Source organism: Schistocerca americana, chromosome 8, assembly GCF_021461395.2.
Source record: "Schistocerca americana isolate TAMUIC-IGC-003095 chromosome 8, iqSchAmer2.1, whole genome shotgun sequence".
Taxonomy (NCBI): Eukaryota; Metazoa; Arthropoda; class Insecta; order Orthoptera; family Acrididae; genus Schistocerca; species Schistocerca americana.
In genome coordinates this window covers 30256052-30283540 of record NC_060126.1, presented here as the reverse complement: position 1 = coordinate 30283540, position 27489 = coordinate 30256052, and the positions used below count along the sequence as shown (strand labels likewise).

At 43.1% G+C, this 27489-nt stretch overlaps 1 protein-coding gene across 4 annotated transcripts in view; it reads right to left on the bottom strand.

Moving 5' to 3' along the window:
- Positions 1 to 7490: 7490 nt before the first annotated feature.
- LOC124625755 (choline/ethanolamine kinase) overlaps positions 7491 to 27489 on the bottom strand; it is a 184723-nt gene continuing 164724 nt past the window's right edge. For 2 of the 4 annotated variants that reach the window (XM_047149194.1, XM_047149193.1), the window contains exons 7-8: positions 24007 to 24177; positions 7491 to 8705 (exon numbers count right to left, since the gene is read on the bottom strand). In XM_047149194.1, coding sequence (XP_047005150.1) covers positions 8595 to 8705; positions 24007 to 24177 — 282 coding nt within the window. In that variant the 3' untranslated portion in view covers positions 7491 to 8594. Of the gene's footprint in view, positions 8706 to 24006; positions 24178 to 26317; positions 26506 to 27489 lie in introns of those variants that run through there. The other 2 variants (XR_006980713.1, XM_047149195.1) reach the window with 2 other exon arrangements.

Here is a 27489-nt window from a genome sequence, read left to right as displayed (position 1 = left end):
TAAATTCAATTCAGGTAATGGCAACTATATTTTAGTCATCACGTTCAAAATCTAAAGTTGGTACATGAATAACTGAGGCCCCTCAGGAACCCGTTTCATATTTACTTATGCACGTAAGTAAAGGTGATAAGAAAAGGCAATATCCCTGAGAGAAAGAATCATGGTGATAAGTTAAAAATAAAAATATATGTGTAATTTCTTTTGTGTATGATGTAACGAATGCCACCGACATCACAGTATACAGCATTTTCTGTTGAAAAGCCATTCTAGAAACCAAATGGACATTTTGTTAGTACTTCATTTTTACAGATATGTGATGCTACTCTTGAATACATTACTTTTTCAAGAATTTCGGATAAAGCTGTCAGAAGTGAGATTGGGCGGTGATTGTTAGCATCAGATCTATCTCCTTTTTACGCAATGGTTTGACAATAGCTTATCTCAGTCTATCTAGATAAATTCCCTGCTTCAGTGAGCTACTACATATGTGGCTGAGGATCCCTCTTATTTGTTTGGAACAAGCTTGTAGTAATTGGAAATGACATTAATTCCATGCGAGCTTTTACTTTTGGGTGAATTTATTATTTTACAAAAATAAAAAAAGGAGTCGCGTATTTTGATAGGGCTGCAGCAAAATACTGTAACAGCAATGCGTTTTGTCCATCTGGCATGTTTTTTTGAGGCACTGTGACCGAGTTGCCGAATATTCGGCGGAAAACTAGCTTTTAGTTGTTTGGAATTCACATCAAATCATTTGTATTTTTGAACATTTGAATCAATTCATCACAAGTCTTCTTCATTAAGGCAGTTTTTGCCAATTCAAAGAATGTTCCAGCAAACTTTACCTAACATTAAAATGTACTTGTTTCTGAATACCATCTGAACCAGGTTTGATTTTATGGCATTCAATTTTGTAAAAAAAATTAATGTTTCCCTATTAACTTAAATAGATGTTCCAGCAGCTCAATAAAAATGTAGTTTAAAGCTGTTAATTTCAAAATGCAACTATGTGAATTAAGTTTTGCATGCATAACAACCACATTTGAGACATATTTGACTTGAGGAACAACTCTGAATTGAGGACCCCTCTCACGCTGGAAAAACCAGTCAGAAATGTTTTAATGTTTGATTTCGCCTGACGAGCTTTCTTGGGGTGAGGCAAACTCGAAGTCATGCACTTGCTTGATTATTGGTTTGATTCAGGATTGTAAGCATAGAACCAAATTTTGTCACCTGTGATGATTTTTTAAAAGAAGTTTGGATCATTTTGGGACTTTTGTTCAGCAGTCAGAGCACGAATTTGGCACCCACACTTTTCATTCCCAAATCTTCTGTCACTGTTTGCTGCACTGTACTCCAAGGTATTCCTGACAGTTCCACAATTTTTTAAATGGGCCACTGTTGATGATTGCCAAATGTTTTCAACATTTTCATGTGTTCAGATTATGGACGGACACCCAGAATGACGTTTGTCATACATTGACATTTCACCATTTCAAAAATGGACGAGAAAACCACTCAAACACTTGAGTTTACCTCATAGCATTGTCGTTATATGCTGCTGTTAACATTTCACGAGTTCTGAGTAAAAAACATAATTTGCCGACACTGTTCACAGAAGTCAGCTATTGCAACAATGAAAATCACACAAAACAGTTATCACTATAATCTCTGCAGAGACTAGCCCTGACATTCTTCAGTGATGGCACTCTGCTTACCAACTCTGTGGAAATACCAGACTATGGCCATGTTTTTTTGATTTGGAGAAACCCTACGACACCTGCTGGTGGACTGGTATCCACTGCACTTTACACTAGTGGGACTTCCGATGCTGCCTGCGCCGTTTCCTTAAGGAATTTTTAAAATACCAAGTTTTCAAGGTATGTGTGGTTTTTATTTTGTCAGACACCTTCATCCAGGAGAACGGGGTGCCTCAAGGCTTTGTCCTGATTGTTGTCCTCTTTGCTACAGCCATTAACTCTATTTTGCCTCTCTCCCACCAGGCATCTCTGGCTCCCTTATCGCCAGTGACTGATCTACTGCAGTTCTCTAAGTTCCTTGAGCACCCTCTTCAGCAATGTCTTGATCGTCTTTACTTACTGAGCATTGACAATGGCTTTCACTTTTCCACTGACGGAACAATTTTTTTAAATTTCTGGTGGTGCTGTTAGTTTCTTCCACTATCTTTACGTCTTGGGCCTGTTGCTCTTCTGTTTGCCGAAACTATGAAATTCCTGGAGCTCATGCTTCATAGAAAACTTTCTTGGTCCTCCTATGTCTTTCCTGGCTGCAGCTGTACCCTGTCTCATAGTGTACTAAGTGTTCTAAGCGGTACTTACTGGGGAGCAGATCAGACCACCCTTCTCCATTTGTACCAATCCCTTGTTTGTCGAAAACTAGACTATGGGTGTTTCATTTACTCATCTTCACATCTGTCCAACTTACGCCCCTCGATACAATCCAATCTTACGCCATCTCGATACAATCTGTCATTGTGGAGCCTGTTTGACCAGTGGCACCTTTTACACTAGCCTGGTTAAGAGTACCTATGCAGAAGCTGTCGAACTACCACTGTCATACCAGCACGATGTCCTCCTCTGCAGATACGCGTGCTGTTTGCCTGCCGTGCCTACCCACCCAGCCTGCATCTCATTTTTCGATGACTCCCTTAACTGCCCGTGTGGAGCACATCCCTCTCCACTGTTACCTCCTGGAGTTCACTTTTGGCTCCTAATCAAGCAGCCTAACTTCATGCTACCTGCCACATTCCCAATGTGTGTAAACCCTTCACCACCTTGGCTTCATGCAGCAGCCTGTGTTCATCTTCATTCATTTCCAAGGAAATTACTCCAGATTTGACCTATTGCAGTAATTTTCTTGATCTCTGCACACAACCTAGTGACAGCACCTTCGTATACACTGATAGCTTCTGCTCAATATTTACAGCAGAGTTCTGTGCCTGTCAGACCACCAGTACATCTGATGACACAGGCTTTTTAATTGTGTTATATTCTCCAATTTTCAGTGCCCTTCAGAGCCTGTGTGTGCTGTAAACAGCCCATCCCTTAGTGCAACAAGTCCAAGAGAGCTCACTTTTGAGGGAGCCACTGTGACATTCATGTGAGTTCCTGGTCACATTGGTTCGACAGGAAATGAGGATGTTGACATTGCTGCCAAGGCTGCAGTCCTCCTACCTCAGTCCATTAGCTCTTTCATTCCTTCGGATGATCTCTGTATTGCCATTTGTTGGCAGGTGGTGTCACTTTGGCATCACCACGGGCCACCACTTCACAGGAACAAGCTCCAGGGAATTAAACCTTGGCTAACCTCCTCTCAGCCCTCTCATCACAATATCATTCTAGCTAGTTTGCATATTGGGCATTATTGTTTTAGCCATTCTCATTTGTTAAGTTGTGATCCCTCACCACTTTGTGGTCATTGTCGTCAACCTTTGGTTTGCCATTTCCTGGCTGAATTCCCTTTTTTTAACCTCTTATGCTCTCATATATGTTTGCTGTCTGAGTTATCAGCTGTTTTAGTGAATCATGTGTGGGCTGTTTATCGTGTTATCCATTATACAAATATGGCAAAGGACATGTAATCTTTCGTTTGGGACCTCTGCTGCCTCTAGAGCATATTTTGTGGACCTTTCTACACAAGGAAGTTTTTGTTATTAGCTCATGTTCTTTCCATCGACTGGGCTTAATGTATTGTCATTTTTAAGTTCTTTCACTTCCTGATGTTCTAAGGTTATTTCATGGATGCTTATAACCTTAGTTGTTTTTGCACCCAAAAACAAAATAAAAGAACTGACTCTGAAATGTTTGCTCTTAGTGGCAAAACTTTGAACTACAAAAGCTCTGCTCACTAAAAAATTTGTTTGTTTCGTTTGGGTACCCACTCGTACTGTAGTCAATATCTCAAAATGTACAAGACCGGGCTTCTGCAGTGTAGTAACGCAGCCTATGTAAACAATCACTGTAAACTTCTTTCTTTTGATATTGTTATGCTATAGCCTAGGGTTTCTTTTTTATGCACTTCAAAATGTATACATTTAGATGTGTGAGAGTGGCCTCAGTTGCCCGAGATTGCAGTCGTGTGTGTGTGCGTGCGCGCTTGTGTGCATGTCGATATATGGTTTTCAGATATATATTCTACCTTTATGATTATTTCTTTGTGAAGGATCGACAAAGCAAACAGTATATATAATGTAATTGCTATCAGTTATTTTAGGGAGCATCCCATGCACTGACATTTATGATCACAATATGACTAATCACCAGCTTGAATGACTGAATACATAGCATTAGTGTGATATTTAGAAGTAAAATTCTGACTTAACTAGTCTAGTCATTTCGAAACAGCCATCTCGAAGAGCAAATGTCTGTCTGAAGAAATGAAATGAACTACAGCTGAACTTAACTTACATTCTATTAATTGTTTGAAGATTTTCTCTACACAATGTGCTCCAGTCAGTATGTGAACACACACTTGAGAAACTCTACGTAAATTTAAATTTAATCACATAGACATTCAATAACTGATCATCTGAGAAAATTTTAACAGGAGTCTAAAGAAAGAAAAGAGAGATGGATAAAAAAGTATCTGATAATAATTTTTTCATCAAAGCTGAATAGCACAAAATTTGAAATAGCACCATAAATCTAACAAACTTTTTACTTATCTGAAGACACTATATGATAGATTTTATTATGTTGTTTGACATATATGAATTACAAGCAAGGTTTAATGGTCACAAAGGTGCTAATTACTACACCAATAGATTATATATACATTCAAACCTCCATATAACGTTTATCAATACAACGATAAACCCGGGTACAGTGATAATTTTATATGGTCCCAGCCGGTTTCCTATATGTATTATGTTAATTATCCTTCATTACGATGACGACATAAATTTAGCTACACACTGTAATTACCAAGACAAAATTTCAAGGAATTTACTATTTCCTACTAAGCAGCTCACTATAGCGGTAGGTATTGTTTGTTTAGCTACTACACCTTTGGCACTTTATTTCCAGAAGCTTCACTATATACTACAGTACTGTATTCATTCTAGTAGTAAAGAGAATAGCGTACAACTGTGGGCGAGCTTGCTGAGTGGCAAATGTCAAAGAGGTCCTTTGTTGGAATGAATGTTTAGTTTGTCCATTATTGAGTTTCAGTAGCAGACAAAAGTGTTTTGTTGGGTTCATACGAAGCTTACCTCTCTGATTTTTGCGATCTGTGAATGTTTTTATTAGAGGTAAACACTTTGGCCTTCACTGATATCTGGAGAATGGCTGGAACTCTGAAAAAATAAGGTTGGAGACAAAAATGGAGATTTTCAAAGACACTGTAATGGAATGAAACAAATAGACATGGTAAAAAGTATGGACTTGCACAATCAAAGTTATATACATTTCTTAAAAAGTGAAAAGAAATTTGAAAAAGTTTTGTAGGTAGCAAATTTAACCCTTCAAGAAAAAAGAATGAAGATGACAGCTGCTGAAAATGTGGACAGTGCTACACTGCGGTGGTTTAATGAGGTGCATGTGCAGAATGTACCAATTAATGGTCAATTGATATGTCAAAAAGACTTAGATTTCACTAAGTTGCTTGGCGATTCTAATTTTAAAGCAAGTAACGGGTGGTCGTAATGATTTAAGGACAGGTATGGGATCATTTTTAAAGTGATTTCAGGAGAAGAAAAATCAGCACCTTTAGGTGACACAGAATTTGCAGGAAAATACCATGTGTAAACTATTAGAAAAGTACAGTTCTGAAAACTTTTACTATGCAGATGAGACAGGATTGTTATATCAACTGAAGCCAGAGAAGACGATGGCCTTTAGAGGGGAGAAAAATGTGAAGGAGGGAACTAGTCTAAAGTATGCCTAACTGTCCTTCTCTGCAGCAACACATCAGGGACACACAAATTGACACTACTGGTGATCAAACAATCAGAAAACCCACGGTGATTCAGAAATGTAAGAAGCTTACCAGGTATGAGGGTACATACATTTTAGTTTACTCTCCATTAATTTACAAGTTAATTTAGTACAGTATAGCTTTGGCTGTAATGTTTTGCTACAGTCATATTGTAAATGTGATTTCGTTTATTGCAGTAAATTACACGGCAAATTGGCATCTACTCTTTTTAGTGAGTGAGTGCTTTCGCTTCATAAAGAGATTTCAATGAAGACTAAGAAAATTGCATTGCTACTGGATAATTTCTTGTGTGCATAACATGCCAACCTTGAAGATCGTTTAACTCTGCTACTTCCCCATGAACTGTATTTCTATTCTTCAGCCTCTGGATATGGGGATAATTAAGAACTTCAAGACAAAATACTATTCAAGTTTAGTTCAACACTTGATCACAAACTTGAAAGAAAGGTGAGCAATTCCTACAGCTTCAGTGTGAAGCAGGCTTGTGACATGATTGGTAGTTCCTGGAACAGTGTACAGCTGAATGTGATTGTGAACTGTTGAAAAAATGCAAGAATTTCTGAAAGTGAAGATGTTGGTGAGAATGTTGTGGTGGATTAAATAATGCAGGATGATATTCAAAGTGATCTGGAGATTGATTCAGCAGTTACTGGTGAAACCACAGATGTTTCAGTAGTTGAATACTTGTCAGTGGATGATGAGGTGTTGGTGTTTGAAGCATATACCAATGAATCTATCATCAAGGAGTTAAAGGGCAATTCACCCATTGAAGATTCTGAAGATGACAGTGATGTGGTTAGTGTGAATCCTCCTCCTCCTCTGGTAGAGCTAATAGGTCAGTTAGAAACCATTCAGCAATTAGCATCTTCAATCCCCAGTCTTCCAGCACAACAATTGATTGCGTTAGAGGAGATAAAGACAATATCCACAAGAGAATCTTTAAGGAAAAATAAATAAAGGAAAATAAGCGAATTCTTCTGTACACAAAAGTAAGATATTCTACAGGTACAGTATTAATAAATGAAGTGAACAAAATGTGTTTTGTTATTTGTCTTTCAATACTATTTTTCATCAGAAACGTACTACAGTAATGTACTTCTCAGCCACGAAAACATGTCTGCTTGCTCCAAGTCACGACAACAAAACCTCATTATAACAATAATCCTGATACAACAATTTAATTTTCGTGGTCCCATGAAATTCTTTATATCAAGATTTGACTGTATAATGTACTTTCATGTTGAATTTTTGTAATACGACACATGGTCTCAAATCCAAATCATTGCCTTTCTGGATATATTAAGACCTGAGCTCACCCCACAGATAGAGTCAGAACTCCAGCCGGCATCAGTGCTCTCTGAACTCCACGAAGGCTCTTTCTCTTTCTTCCACATTTGGCAAATATCAAACATTGGTACAGTGTATAAAAAGGAGAAGATTCCATTAAAAAAGCTCTCACACATGTGTGCGTGTGCATGCGCACGCATGCACACGTGTTCATGGGTACAACAAGTTTAAGAAAGTATGAACAAGACTGTTTATTACAACTTTTATTTATGCACGTTGAATGATTCTGAGTTTGTTTTATAAATAATACAAATTTCTGAACACAGAACAATATCTTTGTACAAAACAAAAAGCAGATTTCTTTAAAAAATATATGGACAACACAAATTACAAACATAATACTTTGTAGACATACTCATGACACATGATTTAGGTAATGACATGAATACATGTGAGCAATGAGATTACAATGTAAAAAAGAAGAGACAGTCTCAAATATGCATTGCACCCAACATACTGCTTGAAAATTCACCACAGCCCTTTCACCTCTTACATTGGTTTAGTCGTAACTGCATATAACTGCAAACACGACTAATGCCACCACTGATGTGTGACATTACATGATTGCCTCATGGAGTAATGTACCCCACAGCTGTCTGCTCTGTTTCTAAGTCAGCCATGTTAAAAAGAACATTTTTGATGCAATCTGAGCAATCACACTCATTATACTGATACATAATTTGTTTGCATTTGCTCTTGATTGTAAGTCAATGTAATAACTTCATGGAACTTTTATGGAGTCAAAGTAGCATAAGAAATAGCTGCCTGCATGCAGTTCTAAGCCTGTGCTTATTGCGCTAAGAGATAAAATGCAGTAATTCATTCTGGTGCTACGCTGCTTCATAAGTTTAAATATAATCTAAGTTATTGATATTTACAGCAGTTAGCAATGCTGCACTGGCAATTTATTAGTCAAATGCAACAGAGCTTCATTTAATTTAAAATGATCTACAGAGAGACTGAATAAATAGTCAGTTACAAATTTAAAAAAAAAAAAAAGAAAAGAAAAAAAGGAATGGAATGATCTTAAGTTACATGGATGTTTCCAATGCATGAGGAGTCTTCCATGAACTTAACAGCTCTGCCTTGCTCTTACAGAAGCTAAACCTTTGAAATCAAAGGCATAGAGGCCCTTCCACACAGGTATTGAAATACCTCAGAAGGTACATAGCTGATATGCTCAAGTTTCAAGCCTCCAGCTGAACACGATCTCCATCACAGAATTTGCAACGAGACAGATTCAGTTGCAAATTCTGTCGAGGTCAAATTCTTCATCTTCTGATCTGATCGCTTCATTCTTCTAAATCACCAATTTTCCTCTTGGTGCCAATGTCACTTGCTGCACTGTTTAGAAGTTTGCTTTTAGAATAAAAGTAGGCCTCTAACCTCGCATCAGCATATTCCTGTGGACAAAGGATAAACAAGTTCAATTTTTCGATCACTGTGAATTATAGTAAGTGTTGCATTTCTGCCTTAATTTATTTTGTAAGTACATATTAAAGTTTTAATAAACAGCATAAATTCATATTTATTTTTTAATTTGAGGTTTCCAAATTGAAGTGTAATGTACCCGAAAGCAGTTTACCTCGTGAAGCACGAGTGTCAAATACATAAGTCTACATTTGTTTGGTTATTGTGTTTCTCCACTGATAACAGTGTAACAATTGTCACACTGTGGTACCAATATCTGTTGCCACAGCAGGTACAAATACACAGAAGAGCCAAAGAAACTGATACACCAACCCAATACTGTGTAGGGCCCCCACTAGCATGCAGAAGTGCCACTACACGGCATGGCATGGATTCAACTAATATCTGAAGTAGTGCTGGAGTGTGGAGTGAACTGACACCATGAATCCTGCAGGGCTGTCCATAAATCCATGAGAACTAGTGGGTGGAGATCCCTTCTGAACAGCGTGTTGCAAGGCATCCCTGATATGATCAATAATGTTCCCGTCTGGGGAGTTTGGTGACCAGTCGAAGTGTTTAAACTTAGAAGAGTGTTCCTGGAGCCACTCTGTAGCAATTATGGATGTGTAGGGTGTCACATAGTCCTGCTGGAATTGTCCAAGTCCATCATAATGCATAATGGACATGAATGGATGCAGGTGATCAGTCAGGATGCTTACATACATGTCACCTGTCAGAGTCATATCTAGAAGGATCAATGGTCCCATATCACTCCAAGTGCACATGCCCCCACACCATTAGAGCCTCCACCAGCTTGCACAGTCCCCTGCTGACATGCAGGGCCCATAGATTCATAAGATTGTCTGCATACCTGTACACATCCATCTACTTGATAGAATTTGAAATGAGACTCGTCCGACCAGGCAACATGTTTCCAGTCATCAACAGTCCAATGTCTGTGTTGATGGGCCCAGGCATGGTGTAAAGCTTTGTGTCAGGCAGTCATCAAGGGTACACGAGTGGGCCTCCAACTCCGAAAGCCCATATCGATAAAGTTTCATTGAATGGTTCACACGCTGAAACTTGTCGATGGCCCAGCACTGCAATCTGCAGCAATTTATGGAAGGGTTGCTCTTCTGTCATGCTGAATGCTTCTCTTTAGTTGTCATTGGTCCCATTCTGGCAGGATCTTTTTCCTGCCACAGCATGTTGGAGATTTGATGTTTTACCAGATTCCTGATATTCACTGTACACTTGTGAAATGGTCGTACTGGAAAGTGCCCTTTCATCACTACCTTGGAGATGCTGTGTCCCATCACTCGTGTGCCGACTATAACACCACATTCAAACTCGCTTAAATCTTGATAACCTGCCATTGTAGCAGCAGTAACTGATCTAACAACTGCACTAGACACTTTTTTTTTTTTTTTGTGGTTTTCGGGCGCACAACTTCAATGGTCATTAGCGCCCTGACTACTCTAAGAATGCACCGCGAGGCACAAGTTGACAACAACAACTAAAAGGGAAAACACAATAAAAGACAGACTGACAGGCATAGGATTAAAAAACATCATCAAATGTCCTTAGCGAGGTGTGTCAAATTGATAAAACAAAGAACACGAGCAGCTGCTCGTGGGTCATCCGCTAAAATGGCATCGAAAGTATTAGGCAGGTTAAGATCGAGGCGCAGTGTGTTAAGATCAGGACAGGACATGAAAATGTGTCTAACCGTCAGCAAGTGCCCACATGGGCAGAACGGCGCCGGCGCAGCCGTCAGCAGATGGCGATGGCTGAACCGGCAGTGTCCAATTCTTAACCTTGCTAAAACGACCTCCTCCCGCCGAGAAGGGCGTGAGGAGGACGTCCAAGCCACGGGAAGAGGTTTTAAGGCCCGAAGCTTGTTGTCGGTAAGTGCAGCCCAATCGGCATGCCACAGCGACACAACGCGCCGACAAATGACCCTGCTAAAATCGGACGAAGGGACACAACAAGAAGCTGTCCGAGGCTGGAGGACCGCAGCCTTGGCCGCGGCATCTGCAGCTTCGTTCCCAGGGATACCGACATGGCCAGGAACCCACATAAAGCTAACCGGCGTACCGACGTCCACCAGCTGCTGAAGAGAGCGTTGGATCCGGTGTACGAAAGGGTGAACCGGGTACGGATCACTGAGGCTCTGGATGGCGCTCAGGGAATCTGAGCAGATGACATAAGCAGAATGTCGGTGGCGGCAGATGTAAAGAACAGCCTGGTAGAGGGCAAAGAGCTCAGCTGTGAAGACCGAACAATGGCCATGGAGCCGGTATTGGAAACTTTGTGCCCCGACAATAAAGGAACACCCGACCCCGTCATTGGTCTTAGAGCCATCTGTATAAATGAAAGTCATGTTTTTGAACTTCGAATGAAGTTCCAAAAAACGGGAGTGGTAGACCGAACCGGGGGTGACCTCTTTTGGGAGCGAGCTGAGGTCGAGGTGAACGCGGACCTGAGCTTGGAGCCAAGGTGGCGTGCGGCTCTCGCCCACTCGAAAGGTTGCAGGGAGTGAAAAATGAAGGTGTTGAAGGAGGCGACGAAAGCGAACTCCAGGGGGTAGCAAGGCAGAGACATACAACCCGTATTGAAGGTCAAGAGAGTCGTCAAAAAAGGAACGATAAGACGGATGGTCGGGCATTGACAGTAGCCGACAGGCATACCGACAAAGCAGTATATCGCGCCGGTAGGTGAGTGGCAATTCGCCAGCGTCAGCATGAAGACTCTCTACGGGACTGGTATAAAATGCTCCGATCGCAAGTCGTAAACCCCGATGTTGTATGGAGTTGAGGCGGCGTAAGATGGATGGCCGTGCAGAGGAGTATACGAAGCTCCCATAATCCAGCTTGGAGCGGACGATCGACCGATATAGACGAAGTAGAACGGTTCGATCCGCTCCCCACGACAGACCACTGAGAACACAGAGGACATTTAAAGAACGGGTACAACGGGCGGCCAAATATGACACATGTGGAGACCAGCTAAGTTTCCTGTCAAATGTAAGGCCTAAAAATTTGGTTGTCTCCACGATTGGGAGAGCAACGGGACCGAGTCGTAAGGACGGTGGGAGAAACTCTTTGTAGCGCCAGAAGTTAATACAGACCGTCTTCTCGGCAGAAAAACGGAAGCCATTGGCGACACTCCAGGAGTAAAGACGGTCAAGAGAACGCTGAAGACAGCGCTCCAGGACACGTGCACACTGCGCGCTGCAATAGATGGTAAAATCGTCCACGAAAAGGGAGCCTGATACATCAGCTGGGAGGCAATCCATTATTGGATTGATCGCGATGGCGAAGAGAGCGACGCTCAAAACTGAGCCCTGTGGCACCCCATTCTCCTGGCGAAAGGTGTCGGACAGGACAGAACCCACACGTACCCGAAACTGTCGATCCATTAAAAAGGAATGAATAAAAAGAGGGAGGCGACCGCGAAAGCCCCATGTATGCATGGTGCGGAGAATGCCCGCCCTCCAACAGGTGTCGTAAGCCTTCTCCAAATCAAAGAACACAGCCGCGGTCGGGCGCTTCCGCAAGAAGTTATTCATAATGAAGGTCGACAAGGTAACCAGATGGTCAACAGCAGAGCGGCGCCTACGAAATCCACATTGTACATTGGTAAGTAGGCGTCGAGACTCGAGCAGCCAAACCAATCGAGAGTTAACCATTCGCTCCATCACTTTACAGACACAGCTGGTAAGCGAGATAGGTCGATAACTGGAAGGCAAGTGCTTGTCCTTCCCCGGCTTAGGAATCGGGACAACAATAGACTCGCGCCAGCATGAGGGAACATGTCCCTCAATCCAGATGCGATTGTATGTACGAAGAAGAAAACCTTTACCCGCAGGAGAAAGGTTCTTCAGCATCTGAATATGAATAGAATCAGGCCCTGGAGCGGAGGACCGTGATCGGCCAAGTGCGGTTTCGAGTTCCCGCATGGTGAATGGGGCATTATAACTTTCACAATTCGAGGAGCGGAAGTCAGGTGGCCTAGCCTCCTCTGCCTGTTTGCGGGGGAGGAAGGCAGGGTGGTAATGAGCGGAGCTCGAAACCTCGGCGAAAAAGCGGCCGAAGGCATTGGAGACAGCCTCAGGGGCCACAAGGACTTCATTCGCGACCTTCAAGCCAGAAACTGGGGAGTGGACCTTAGTGCCAGATAGCCGGCGCAGGCTACCCCAGACAACAGAAGAAGGAGTAAAACTGTTGAAGGTGCTTGTGAAAGCAGCCCAGCTGGCTTTCTTGCTTTCTTTAATAATACGACGACACTGAGCACGTAATCGTTTATAATTAATACAATTCGCCACTGTAGGGTGGCGCTTAAAGGTGCGTAAAGCACGTCGACGAGCACGTAAAGCGTCTCTACATGCTGCGGTCCACCAGGGGACCGGTACGCGACGTGGAGAAGAAGTAGGGTGAGGGATGGAATATTCAGCAGCAGCGAGAATGACTTCCGTGAGGTGTGCGACCTGACGATCGCAGCTTGTGAAGGTTTGATCCTGAAAGGTAGCCCTGGAAGAGAAGAGCTCCCAGTCTGCCTTGGAGATGGTCCAACGAGAGGAGCACGGAGAGGGAGTATGCTGCAGGAGATGGATAACACACGGGAAGTGGTCGCTCGAATATGTATCAGAAAGTGCATACCACTCAAACCGGCGTGCAAGTTGGGGAGTACATATAGAGAGGTCTAAATGGGAATAGGTGTGAGATGTGTCCGAAAGAAAAGTAGGGGCGCCAGTATTGAGGCAGACAAGATCGAGCTGGTTGAAAAGGTCTGCTAACAAGGAGCCCCTCGGGCAGGATGCTGGAGAGCCCCAAAGGGGATGGTGGGCATTGAAGTCTCCAGTTAACAAAAATGGTGCAGGTAGCTGAGCAATAAGTTGCATCACGTCTGCCCTGGTAACGGCAGATGACGATGGAGTGTAAACGGTACAAAAGGAAAACGTAAAAGTGGGGAGAGTAATGCGGATGGCAACTGCCTGCAGGCCGGTGTGCAACATGATGGGATCGTAGTAAATATCATCCCGGACCAGCAACATAACCCCTCCATGAGCTGGGATGCCTACCACAGGGGGTAGGTCAAAACGCACAGAGGTGTAGTGTGCCAAGGCAATTTGATCGCAGGGGCGTAGCTTCGTTTCCTGGAGGGCTACGACAAGCGGACGGTGCAAGCGGAGCAGCAACTTCAAGTCCTCTCGGTTGGAGCGAATGCTGCGAATATTCCAGTGAATAAGTGCCATCGTAAGAAAAGAAAGATGAGAGAAGTGGTCACCTCGAAGGCCGCTTAGGGCCTGGCTTCGAGCGAGCACTGCCGCCGCTATCAGTAGGCGGACAGTCATCGTCCATTGGGTCTATAGGATCATCGGCCATCTCGGGAGGATGGTCGGGAGGGGGAGCTTGCTCCGCCAGTGAATGGCCAGATGTACGGCGACCAGCGGTGCGGCCAGGCGAAACGGATGACGGCCTGGGGCGGCAGCCGCTGGGTGGCGCAAGAGAAGAAATGCGCCGTGGCGGGGAAGGAGAACTGTGCTTCCTATGCGCCTTTTTGGAAGGACGTGTAGTGGAAGTACCGGTAGAAGGCTGTGAGGTCGAGGTACGGAGGAAGTCTGCACGGGATGGTTCCTTCTTGAAGGCCCGTGCATCTGACTTCGGTGTCTTCGTTTTAGCAGAAGCTGAAGAAGGTGCTGGTGTCTGTGGGGTGATGGGAGGAAGAGGAGACGTCGACCGCGCGATCTTAGCACTGGCCGAACGGACGACCGTGGTGCTGAAGGTCAGATCGCATGTCTGGGTTGCTACCTCCCGGGTAGTCCGAGGAGAGGCGAGGACAGTACTGTATTTCCCCGCTGGGAGCAGCGTGGGCTTCCTACTAGCCAATAGCTTGCGAGCAGCCGAGGTGGACACTTTCTCTTTGACCCGAATTTCCTGGATACAGCGTTCTTCCTTATAGACAGGACAGTCGCGGGAGGATGCTGCATGGTCACCCTGACAGTTCACACAATGAGGAGACGGAGGTGGACAGTCACCCTCATGGGCATCCCTGCCACAGGTGACACATTTAGCCGCATTGGAACAAGACTGTCGAGTGTGATTGAAACGCTGACACTGGTAGCAGCGCGTAGGTGTCGGGATATAGGGGCGAACAGAAATAACCTCGTAGCCCGCCTTGATGCGCGATGGCAGCTTAACACTATCGAAGGTCAAGAAAATTGTCCGGGTCGGTACAAGGTCATTGTTGACCTTTTTCATGACCCTATGGACAGCCGTCACGCCCTGCTCAGCGAGGAATGATTGAAGCTCCTCGTCAGTCAATCCGTCGAGGGAGCCAGTATAGACCACACCACGAGACGAATTCAAAGTTCGGTGGGCCTCCACCCGGACAGGGAACGTGTACAGGAGGGTGGCCCGAAGCAGTTTTTGTGCCTGAAAGGCATTCTCAGTTTCCAGTAATAAGGTGCCGTTACGCAACCTGGTACAGGATTTGACAGATCCGGCTATGGCATCTACGCCCTTCTGAATAACGAAAGGGTTGACAGAGGAAAAATCCTTTCCGTCCTCAGTTCGAGAAACTACGAGGAACTGTGGGGCAGGCGGTAGTACTTTTGTCACTGTTGGCTGGTCACGTTTCCGTTTTTGGGTCGAAGTCGAAAGAGATGGAGTAGAATCCATTGCGGAGGAATCCCCCATGATTGCCAGCGTCTCCGATGGCGCGCTCCTTCCTTGTGGGGACCCTCTCAGAGGGCACTCCCGCCTTAGGTGAATGTTTACACCTCAGGTCACACTTCCCGAGAAACAGACGGAGGGACCAATCGGCATGGTCAGAAGGTATCAGCTCAGGCAATCACCCCTCCCCGGGCCTGGCCTTTACCAGGGGGTACGCGCGTGCCTTACATGTCTACCCAGGGCGGGGACTTACGCGTTACCCCGTCACCGGCTACGCGTGCGAACGCGTGGGTCGGCCTTCAGGCACGCACAGGGAGGAAGGAAGAGGAGGAAAAAGAAGAGAGAGAGGGAGAAAGAGGACAGACTGTCTCAAACGCCGAGGCGGAGACCAGAGAAGGCAAGGAGAAGAAGGCAATGAGAAAGCAAGGGGAAGAAGGCAATAAGAAGGCAAGGAGAAGAAGGCAATGAGAAGGCAAGGAGAAAAAGGCAATGAGAAGGCAAGGAGAAAAAGGCAATGAGAAGGCAAGGAGAAGGCAAGGGAAAGAGTAAGGAAGACAGTGAGGTGGAGAAGAGCAAAGAAAGGAACCAACAAAAGGAAGGAAGAAAGAAACGAGAAGTGAAAAAACCAAAAGGACCACGATGATAGGTCGTGGAACCGTCCGTCTCCGGACGCAGGCGCGAACTACCCCCGTGAGGGGGATGGACTCCTTTTAGTCGCCTCTTACGACAGGCAGGAATACCGCGGGCCTATTCTAATCCCCGGACCCGCAGGGGGGACTAGACACTTGTTGCCTTATGTAGCTGTTGCCCACGAAAGCACCATATTCTGCCACTTTACATATCTCCGTATTTGAATACGCATGCCTATATCAGTTTCTTTGGTGCTTCAGTGTAGGTGTAAATTGTTGATAATTGCAGTATTATACATCTTGAGATCTCTGTCCTAGCTTCTCTGATTCAGAACAATGAAATAAAGTTGAAAAGTCAATTATCTTATTCATGCCTACCTTTTCTTCTCAGCACAAAACACAGCTTTCTATCTGGAGCTGTCAATCATAATACCCAGACCAGTGCAGCAGCACTATCCATTTTAACTTTTACCTCAGCTCAAAGAACGCAATTTCTTCTAATTCAACCCTTGTCCAATTTCTTCCCTTTTCGTCATCTTGAGTTTTATCAGTATTTTATTTAAGTAGATGAATTTTCTTTTCACAGAGTCTGATCACTTTTGGCAGGGAATTTTCATTCACAATAAGAGTATTCAGACACAATATAATTTTGAGCAGAGGTGGATCTTCCATTAAGTCTCCAACTGTGTTTTTGCCAAGCTAGCTTTCCATAATGCATCTCTTAATGTCTGCCACTTAATTCTTTAGCTGTGGAAGGAGCGTGTCACAGTGCATAGTTATGCACTGTGACACGCTCCTTCCACAGCTAAAGAATTAAGTGGCAGACATTAAGATATGCATTATGGAAAAGTGGTTTAACTTTTGGGATCAGTAGCTTTCACCTCCCTGTGCATGATCTACTGTAATGTGCCCTTGTAGTTATACTCTTTAACAGGTAGTTAAGTCAGTACTGACCTCTCAGTTTGTGACTTCTCTCTGTTCCTGTCAGAGTTCAGAACACTGAACAGAAGTATGGTGAACTATCGAACATTCTTAAGCTCAATAAAGACAGTCTTTGGCTGTCAGCAAATGTGTCGACTTATGACTTTAGAGTGTGGAATTAGGTTGTATGCAGTTTATCTTTTTTTGCGTTATTGATTATCTGTCACTTTTGAAAGTATACTGCCACAAAGAGTCTATGTATATTTCTTGTGAGCAACTATGAGAACCGAGCCCTCGAAATTAGGTTAGCCCCAAGCTACACCATGACAACAGCCTCTGAAATTAAAATTACTCTAAACATGAAAGAAGATTTTTTTGCAAGCTATTGAGTTACTGGGTCATCTTGTGTTGCACTGGTTAGTAGAGAACATATGGATTAACAATCATCGGCAATATTAACTGTTCTGTTGCAAATTCAGAGAAAATAATATGCATACAAGCACTAAATATTGATCATGCCTTGTATACACACCAGTCATAAAAATAAACTGCTTTAAAAAGCTCTGCCACTACTTACGACTTGCATAGTTGTCTCTTTAAAAAAAAGAATTTTTAAAAAAAATAAAGAAAAGAAAAAAAAAAACCCTCACTCTCAGTACTCTTTTCACCAACAGAAATCACCATACACAGCAGCATTCCAAGGGAAGTAACAGTAAACCTGTATTGTCTGTGAAGCTTAGTACAGTATAATGTACTGTGTTCTCAGTTGTGACTGGGACAATGCAGCTGGCGTATGCTATTCAGTCTGCCAACATGCCTCTATGGTTCATTTAAAGTTCAGACTGAACACAATTTGTGACTTTATAGCAAGAATGACTGTCAGCACTAGAAGTTGCCCATTGAATTTGTGTACACCACAGTGGCATCATCCAGACATCAAACTGCTATCAGTAAACATTTCGGGCCCACCCCATAGTGGTTGCCTTTGTTCAACAATGCTACCTGATGCAGCTATCTAAGAATAACGTGTCATAGCTGCCTAAAAAGTATGGCTCATAGCTGCTATGTGGGGTGTACAACAGAACTGTGCTGCTTTTTTTTTGCATCCTACTGTGATGGCTGTGTTGATCAGGAAAGTACACAATTGGCCCCTAGGCACCCATTATGAACAGCAGTACGAAACCACAACCACTGTGATGCATGAATAAGTTTGGCAAGGGACTGGAACTAGCTCAAAAAGTGTCATGTTGTTTTCATTGACAAATTCAGAATTTGTACACCATCCAAATTCAGAATTTGCACACCATTAGATTATTGTCTTAGAATATACATCTCAAGTGTATTGTTTGTTGGTTGGCTGGTTCAGGGGATGGGACCATACAGTGAGGTCATCAATCCCATGATGTAAGATGGCAGAAATCAAGGGAGGAACAACACAAATGGCATAGTTCACTCAAGGGGGAGGTATAATGGGCAATCAGTGAGAGGTGAAGGAATGTGTGGGCAGCAGGAAGAGGAAAGAACAGGAAGGGGATGGGTGGAAATGGTGAGGGCAAGGGTGCCCCAGAAACACTATGTGCATTGGGGTACCATCACCATGGACCCATCCTGACACCCACACCATACTGTTGTCATGATACAAGGGGGACGATACCAAAGAAGAAGATACTAGAAAGGAGGAAACAAAACTGTACAACAGTCTACAAAAAATGTAAGGAAAAGATGGTGAGAACATGGCCAGGGTGGAGGCAAGGACAAGGCCTCCATAACCAATGCCTACACTAACTGAGGCACTCAAATTCCAGAGGAAAATTGAAGGATAAACCAGGGATGACAAACCACTTTCGTGAAGAAAACTGAAGATAGATGTAACAATGCGAGGGTCTTCCGCTAACAACCGAGACAAGGAAGGTGGAAGGGCATATTTAGTGTGAAGGGCCAAAAGGCAGGGGCAGTCCAGCAAAATATGGATCACCATGAGAGGACTCCACAAGTAAAATAGAAGCTGCAGCTCATTACAGAGTAAAAAAAACATGGGTCAAACTAGTGTGGTGAATATGAGGATGGCAGTTGGCCAAGGATGGTAGATTCCCATCAGCAGAGGCAGAGGGAAGAATGCCACATTGTGGGAGTCTCCTTGAGTGCACAAAGTTTATTACATGTGGGGAGGGGGGCCAGGAACCACAAGGAAACCAACCAAATAAGCAGCATCACCAAGATCAGCAAGAAGGCTGTGGATGACAGAGACCAAGGGGTAGCAGGAAGCCTTTAACCCATAGCCTGAAGTCCATTCATTGAGTCCATACGCCATGAAACTTGGGCGAGGGACAACTCCAGGGGAAGCAGACATGCCACAGGTGGTAGGCAAGAGAGAGTGTTTCATGCCTATAGAAGACCTGAAGGCATATCCCACATGATCCATGGATTTACAGCCATCGGTGTAAAAAACAATGACATCCTGAAACTACCATTAGAGCATTCAAAAACAGTGGAATGCCATTGGAGCAATAGAGGCTTTCCGACCCCGCAATAAATCCATCTGAATCAGGGGCCAAGGAACTAATTATGGAGGGGGGGAGGGGGGGGGGGTTGACAGAGAATGTGGAGAAGAGGACAAGGAGAGGAGTTGGAAATGACGGTGGAGAGATGTAAGGCGGAGTCTAACCAGTAAACCTACCCAAGGGTGGGCAGTGGGCAGGTGACGGGCCAAAGCCACGTAACAAATTGCATAGGGATGGTGAGCAGGGGAAGAGCAGATAGTGATGACATAGGAGACCAGGAGCTGCAACCATCAAATTGAAAGGGGAGGGATCCCAGTTTCAATGAGAACACTATTGACAGGGATAGAGCAAAAGGCACCAGTGGCTAAACAGATACCACAATGACAGGTAAAGGAAGAGAAGGATTGATCAATTCACATCCCAAGAGTTGTGGGCAAGGAAGTGAAGGACATTGAGTTTACAAAAACAGGCAACCTCCATATGATGGCTAAGGGGCAACCAAGTAAGCTTGTCGTCAAAAAGGAGACCCAAGAAATGGGACTGGGGGTCCATGCACTCACGTGCTGGGCTTCAAGGTGGAGCTTCAGATGAGGCTGGACTGTAGCACGGTGACAGAAATGCACTATCTCAACTTAAGGGAAGAGAAGAGTCCATATGGAAGCTTCCCAGATGAAACCCTGGAGCTGTTGTTTGACAGAGATCACTGAGTGGGAGATAGTCCAGATGCAGAAATCATCCACTTACAGAGCAGGGGTGACCAATGATCCAGCAGAGACTACAAACCCATTAAAAGTGTTGAGAAAAAGGACACTTCCACTCATGGAGCGTAAGGAGGGCGCGAAGGTGTCAAGCTGTGTTTTAGGCTTCACAAAGACCGAAGAAAATCACAACAAGATGGTGGCGCTGAGTAAATGCCTGCCAAACTGCAGTTTCCAATCAAAGCAATGATTGCATGAACAAGACAGGGCCAGAACATACTCCCATTCAGTAAAAGGTTCATTGTAGGATTCTGCCTCACAAAGGGGTAAAACGTAACTGGGAAGCTTCAGTTTGTTGTTTCCAGAGGAGGAAGGCAGCTGGATAGGAGGCTGACTTTGATGCTATCCCAAAAAGGGGTCATGATGCGTTCTGCGAGAAGTGACGTATCTGTGCAAAGGGCACGTGCAAGCACAAGCCCTAGAATGGAAGAATGCTGCTGACAACCTTGGAGTGGGTGTAGTTAGCCCACATCCGTGACAAGGGGACAGAAGAACCTAGAGAGGAGACAATGCATTGCCAACACACCCACTTACTCTGTTTGATTAAGTAATGGGCTTTGGTGCAAAGACATTTAAAGGCAATAAGACTGGTGGAGATCGGAAGCCACTTAAGGTGTTACAAAGCATGACGATGATCATGGATGGTGGTGGCAATGGATGTGCTACACAGTGGAAGTGGCCACTGGTGAACGGGGCCTGTTGAGTGGGGAACTGCAACATGTATAATCTTATCGAACAGATCATGTATGACTTCTTCAATACAACCTGACAAAAAAGGTGTGAACACGACTTAGGAGATATACAGAGGTGAACCAGCAGGATGGTAAGCCTAGCATGATAATCTGGTCATCTGGAGTGGGAACAGAATGAGAGAATCATATAATCAACAAGACATAGTCACTATCACCGAGATCATTGTGTCATGGCCAGTACAATGAAGGGAGAAGGGGAAAGAAGCGAGCGAAAGATCAGTGGCAGAGAAAGTGCCATATTCAGCACTAAAATGAGTAGGAGAAACATCATTAACAACATACAGGTCATGGCTTGCAAGAAATCGGTTTATGTGGGGCCCCCGACTGGATGAAACACACTGCCCCACAAAGGGTGATGGGCATTAAAATCCCCAAAGACGAGGAAGCGAGGAGGGTGCTGCTGATGTAGGGTAATTAGGGCAGCAGGTGTAGGTGGCCTGTCAGGAGGGAGATAAGAGATTGCAAAAGGTGACTGAAGAGTCCAAGTGGACCCGGACAGCACCTGTTTCCAAGGTGTACAAAGTGGAACCCATGTACTAACAATATCTGTACAGACTAACATACAGATGCCACCGAAAGCCCTCAAAGGGCGGATCCAGTTCTGACAGAGCATGGAATCCATGCAGGGTAAGTGAGTGAGCATCAGTAAAATCAGATTCCTGGAGAACAACACAAGCTGCTAAGTAAAAAGCAATAACGGATTGCAGCTCTGGGAGCTGATGGTAGTATCCAATTATAGTTCCACTGAATAAGCATGGAGTGGGTATCCAAATGGGAGCCAAAGAAGCTGGAAGTAATCTTGCTGTCCTGTCAGCATCTGTCACCAAGGACTGGGTGACAACTGTAAATAAATAAGTTGTCGGGGGGGGGGGGGGGCGGGAGCGGGGGGGGGGGGGGGGGGGGGGGGTTGTGCGCGATGCAATGGCATTGCCAGGGGCAGTGCACAGGGGCCTTGTCCTGGGGCTTATGTTTCTTCTTCTGTACTTTCATAGGTTGAGGAAGGCAGGGCACAAAGGGAAAGCAGGCTTCTGCAAGATCTGGAACTGAAAGAGAGCGGGCAATCTTAGGGTGCACAGACTATGTGTCCTGTGGCTTTGCTGTGATAGAAGGCCTCCAGCCTGAAAGAAGCTGGGGGGAAGGGTTCCAGGAGGGAGCCCCATCACTGATGGGCTCCGAAGAAGGGGCAGGCACTTCTTCAGTGGCATTTGGAGGGGAGGAAGTGGGAACCACATAGGATGAGGAAAGGAGATAGGGATGGGGCAGAGGTAAAGAACAGGGAGGAAAGGGAAAGGATGTAACAGAAGCAAAGGTAGAAGTCACCAACACAGTGATGACAAGTAGCACACATGCATGGCAAAACATCGGATCCATCCTCATGGAGTGGTTGTCCACAGTCACCATATAGAGGGTCCACCATACAGCTGGAAGACGTGTTCAAAACACAAACACCGAAAGCACCTCATGGGTGGCAGGACATACCACTTCACATCACACTGATAACACGGAACATTGACCTTCTCTGGTAGAGTATCTCCCTCAAATGCCAGAATAAAGGTGCCCGTATTGGTGCAATTTTCCTCACGACCTTTCCACACATGCTTATCAAATAAACGCCCCATCATTCCAGATTGGCTCAGTGTTCAACTTGAACGATGAAGTCCCTGAACTATATTCAGACACTGGTAAGGAGTAATGGGCACCAGGACATTATAAGATGATCACAAGCATGAAGGGCTGAAGAATAAGTTTTGACCAACAGTGAACCCAACTGCATTTTACTGAGAGGCTCCATTTCGCCAAACTTGCCTTCTACATTTTCCACAAAAAATGATGGCTCTGTGGTAGTGAATGTGTCCCTGTCTGTGTTAGTGCAGTCCAGTTAGCATGGAAAGGGTTTCTCCCCTCACTGGCGAGCCTGGCCCACACTGAAGGGTGTAGCCAGAGAAGGGAATAACAAACAGCATGAAATGATCCATTACCAACTGAAGAGACGACTGTGAAAGAAAGGCCAGTTTTTTGGAGCTTGATACATTTCATATGCAAAGTGTGTACCCTATACCATCCACTCTGATCAGGGGCTCCACCCATGGGCACCATCTGGTATGGTGGCCATTGCTGGGAGTTCCAATGCTCCAGAATGACAAGGGATCTACCATAGACATACATGGGGATACAACAGCTCAGGTATCAGAAGTGTGATCCCTGTGATATCAGTGGGCTCAGCCAGTGGTTACATAACAGCTCTACCACACAAACTGTCCACATGTGCTGGTGACCTATTGAGGTGGAAAGGAGCTTTGGCAGGGAAGGAGGGGGAGAGGAATCCATGCCATAAAGGCTAGAGAGGGAGTTCTTCCACAAATTGCTCACACTACAAAGAGAAAATTTAGAATTGGATGTCAGACCCCAAAGGGTGACCAAATATGTTTGGTAAGGGGCAACAAAACCGCAAGGGATAAGGAAACAAAGTGGATAGTCAGGTTGACAAAAGTAAGAACACCGTGGTCTGGGGAAGGAGTGAGGGCGGCGAAGGAAATGCTGCCCATCAAGGAAGAATGGGCTGCAATAGTTCAGGTCTCTCTGTGTACTACACATGAACTCACGAAAGAACTAAGTCCCCGGGGAGGGAGGGTTCAAGTATACAGTGCTATGGGTGCAGCAGGGGAGTCAGCCATGCTTAGGCCAATATCATGTATGGATGCCTGACACCACATTGTTATATTTTAAACTAGAAAGTTAAATGAGAGCAAATTTCTACGAGATGGCTTTGAACTTCTTGAAGCCTACTTATCTTTGTGAATTTCTTTAGCCTCCACCTAATTTCTACAGGTCTGATATCTCTCTATATTGTCACCATCAACTGAACATTTAAAGACATTTCTCCTTGTAAACACAGAACTTAACTACACACAATGATTCAACAGTTTATTATTTATGACTGTCTGCAATCTAAAAATTTGAGAATGCATAAATATCCTGTTTAATAGGAGAAAGAATTAAATTTTTAATGGATTTGGAAATGTCAAATAACTTGTGAAAAAAGTATGAGAACATACCCAGTAACCAAATGGGATCTGTGACAGTTTGGCATTGACAACAGCCCATAGTCCCCAGAAAAGATGTGAAGCAAGAGTGAAGGCTTGCACTTCCTTCAACAGTACTGTTTCTTCTTCAGTTGTTGGTTGTTTCTGATGGAAAGTCTTCAGGTAAGACCTTGCGAAGACCAGCTGCACAGGAACAGAACAGACCATGTCAAATAACTGTCTCCAAGACTTTAAAAATGAGAAAGGAAGAAAGTGTGTGTTTTCTCTGTGTCAAGTCTCTTTGCAATAAAAATGCACAATGACTGAATTTGAACTAACAGTGAGTTGGTTTGTATTTTATAAGAGACTGGTGCACTAAGTGTGTGAAGTAATTGTCCTTTACATAAATTATTCAACAATATGAACTACTTTAATTAGGTGCCATTCTTAACTTTCAAATTATGTAATGTGAACTTCAAAGAGGTCTGCACAATTTTCCAGATTTATAAATGTTTTTCATTAAAATAGTTATTGGTTCGGTTTATCAATGTTCAACTTTCAGCTGCTGTTCCTCCATGACAAATATAGATGTTTAGCACAAAATCATTGTTTAGTTACTGTGAAATTCACTATAGGAAAAAAATATTTCTTACAATACTAGGAATGTATTTGTTGGAGGATCAGTGCAGAAACCAAAATATTGTCAGTAATATTTTTCCTACAGTGTGAACTATAATTTTAACAATTTTATTCTTTTGTGCTGTATTCCGGTTAATTACAGTAAATTATTTGTTGCACCAATCAAACAATGGCTGTTAACTAAAAAGGTCTGGTTCAAAATGACAAACTGATGTTAATCAGACTAGCCAATAATGTTCTTGACCATTTGTCTTAGAATTTAAACATAAGGAGAACCATCAAGTTTAAATTTAAATTCCAGATGTGAATAAAAAATGAAACTAATTATGATATTTTTGTGAGGAAAAGGTCAGTACCAGACAGACTGCACAACATCCTACATTTTTCACACATCCGTACAAGTTCCATATCCTTGGAATGAATAATATATGTTTTGCATACTGTACCATTGTAGGCATGTTTAAAATATTAACTGAATTCCAAAAATTACAAATATAATTCTCTCTTCTCACGAGTCGTATCAACATGCTCATGGTGATTCTTTGAAACATAAATTATTATTGTTGATTCTATTTTGTAAAACTCGCATATAGGAAGAAAAATGTTAATGTAGGATGCTATGCACATTGAATTTTACTTCTTTAGTATTTGTGATATATGCTCCCATTAGTGGAGAGAGAGTTGGTTAAGCCTTAGCAATATATAAAACAATACATTAATAGGAATACACTATACATCATGATAGTGTCAGTGTTATCTGTAATGTACAGTACATTAAATCAGCAATTAATCTGATGGCAGGAAATGAACATAAAAAGCAAATCAATTGACAGTTTCTTTTCTTAATTTTTATCCATAGAAGGTTTAAAATGAGTGACTAGTTTTGTAGTAAAAAGATAATGTGAATGTTCCAGTGCAAGTGAATATTGATACAGAACAAGTAGAGGATTCAAAAGAAAATGAATAATGTGAGATAGGCAGTGCTAGCCTGAAATAAATGCAGTGTTGTTTAGAAATGAGTACCTTTTGGAAACAATGTCAGTTTGCTCATGGAGTTTTTTTGAGAGTATGAATAGTGGAAGAAAAATATGATACATAGCAAAAAGTATTTTGTTTAAAATAATACATTTTTCTGTGATCCATGCAGCATTAATTAAAGATGTGTATTCACGATTCGAGCCCAAACAAAAAATGGTATGTGTATTTTAAAAAATCTTGATTGAATTTTGGTACACCATAACACGTGACTGAACATTATAATATGTTGTTTTCTTGCAAACAAAAGCAAATTCTAAATAAAAACAGAAAGGTTTTGCCTGTCCCCCTTCTTATATGATAAAAATCTAAGCACTGGAGGTTTCCCACAAAACGTCTGCTAACATGGATCAGAAAAATTGGTTTGTAAAATAAATTTCATTGCGAATTATACTGAACTTTGTGAAATGAGATGTTAACACTTGCACAGTTTTAGATGGAATACTCGTAAGTGGCAGTAAATGATGTCTGCAGTAAACTGCACTTTGAGAGAGAGTGAGAAACACACATACATCAATAGCAGAGGAGTGTCTTAATTAAAGCTTTATGAAACACGTACACACAGCACAAGAATTTTTTTTTCCACAGCTACATGAAAATGTTTAATTATGAAGCAAGAATGAAAGCACTATGTAATAATTATATGGGAATCCCTGTCATGAAAATAAACCTGTGAGAAGTGTGCTATTTTCCAGAACATGAGGTCCGCAACCCGGTTCAGATACTCCACTTTAATTTGTTAGAATGTTCTCATAATTTTACTGTTCTGGCCAGTTGATGGTCGCTCTGCTGCAGTCTCAAGAAGGTGGGACAACAGCAGGGTCAGTCGCTCAGTCGATTCACTCAGCGAACACCCAACTGGGAAATGGAAGAACACAAAAATACCACAAGACGAATCAAGACAGGTGTCTTGGATCATCGATTCTCAGCCATTAAACAAGAGATTGCTGCCCAGTCTACACAAGCCTGGAAGAAACATGATTAATGGTTGTTTCCCTCTTGCTGTGCACTGGTTGATGATGGAACTGTTTCATTCAAGAAAAAAATCTGACTGAACAGTAAAGACAACAAGTCATGACGATTCATATTCACCAATAGATTTGTAATGCACATTCTTTTCAAATTTCAGGTTCTCCAATTAATGTTCTCATGCTACAAAAATGACAACACATTAAGATCTTGATAGCACTTGTGTTACTTCTTTATGTTCATACAAAAGGATATCTCCAATGTGCATCGAGTTAGTAGTAGTAGTAGTAGTAGTAGTAGTAGCTGCAGCAGCAGCAGCAGCAGCAGCAGCAGCAGGGACGGGGTGGTGGTGGTGGTTGTAATTTGTTTTGGTTCATATTGAATCATACTCCCATACTCAGTGTGGTGGAACTCACACTTGAAGCAAAGTTCTTTCCCATCCCTGGAAAGCAGGTGCGTTATAACTTCAGCAGCCATTGATTTAGATAGAGTGGCTAAGGTATAAGAGATGTAGATGTAGAGATCAGCAGTTAATACTGGAACAAGTACTTTATGATTAATAAAACTATAAAAGAAAACATACAATAGGCTCAAATCAGGAAAACGTGAAAATTTTGTCCTAGGCCTCTCACAGCAAAATCATGTGTCTGGAAACTGCATATGATGTAACTCCTAGATATGTGACTAAGTGATGTTACATATTAATGACTTAAGTTACTGATTTCACTCACATTTGTTTAATACATAAATTATAAATTCTTTACACAAAGCTCTCAAGATGCAAATTAACCTCACATCCACAGAAATATCTGCAATCCACCAGCTAAAAACTGTTCGCGAACTTATAATGCTACCTGTTGACAAAGGCTCCAG